The sequence below is a fragment of the Olea europaea genome, chromosome 8, assembly GCF_002742605.1.
Source record: "Olea europaea var. sylvestris chromosome 8, O_europaea_v1, whole genome shotgun sequence".
Classification (NCBI taxonomy): domain Eukaryota; kingdom Viridiplantae; phylum Streptophyta; class Magnoliopsida; order Lamiales; family Oleaceae; genus Olea; species Olea europaea.
Genome location: NC_036244.1, coordinates 2491597 through 2492569, shown reverse-complemented (window position 1 = coordinate 2492569; position 973 = coordinate 2491597). Strand labels below are relative to the sequence as shown.

Sequence of the window (973 nt, the reverse complement as noted above, 5' to 3'; positions counted from 1 at the left end):
GTCTCATGTTTCGCAACATAGGGTCTAAAGAAAGAGTCGTAAACATATGTTGTTCCCTGAAATCGTTGAAGTAGAAGATAATACAGAATCACAAGATATGACAAAGGAACTCTCAAAAACTTCACACTCATTCCAACAGGTAACTGCTAACCTTGGTTTTTGGAAACCACAAGTATAGAAAGAAGGCCAATTTAGCTTCGCTGTACATAGGAACCCTTCACAGACGATCAAAGAAACATAGAAGTTAGCCAAATAAATCAAGCATAATCAAAAAATTTCAAAGTAATCGACTTTAAAATGTTTTACCATGAAATAAACAAGTCACCAATCCTCTCACAAACAGTCAATATCGCAACTATGATCCTGAAAAAATGACAATAAACTTACTGCTAAAACTAGCAGCCAAAGCTTGACAAAGGACAAATACACATACAAATATGGAAAATACCAATACTGGCACCAAAACCGAAGTTGCTCAATGTCAGGTTTATTCATTTCAACAGTTTTATAGCATTCATATGCAGGATAAGCATAACCAAAAACCATCCTGCAACAACAACAATTGCATAGAATATGAAACTCATGCAATAACGATGAATAAGAGTTCAAAAATTTATGAACCAGAAACTGGAGATAGCACATACACAAGTCCTCTGGTGATAAAAGACCCGATCATGTTGCAACCCTATATCAGACACATAAAAGCAACGTTAAGCATAATGTTGACCTGGACAAACAATTACTGAGGTTGCATGCATAGAATCGGGACTTAAACATTTAAATGTTCGAATTCAAAATAAAAGGGTTCACATTTCCATTTTCAGTTCCGACCTATTTTGCATCGCCAAAACCTAAGAACTTTTACTCATTCCCTTGGTGACAGATGGAAGGGAATTTAAGCATTTTCTACTTTCTGATTTCTACCTCCTTTTTTTTTTTTTTTTTTTTTTTTTTTTTTATTTTTTTTTTTTTA

The 973-nt window shown here is 33.9% G+C and overlaps 1 protein-coding gene across 1 annotated transcript; it reads right to left on the bottom strand.

Moving 5' to 3' along the window:
• Nucleotides 1–2: 2 nt before the first annotated feature.
• On the bottom strand, nt 3–949 carry LOC111398164 (putative HVA22-like protein g; the record flags this gene model as incomplete). Its single annotated transcript, XM_023025099.1, has 5 exons — nt 645–949; nt 449–547; nt 307–363; nt 152–215; nt 3–56 (listed from the first exon to the last, which is right to left on the bottom strand). Coding segments are annotated over exons 1-5 (306 nt in total), but the record flags the coding sequence as incomplete, so codon positions are not given.
• Nucleotides 950–973: the final 24 nt, after the last annotated feature.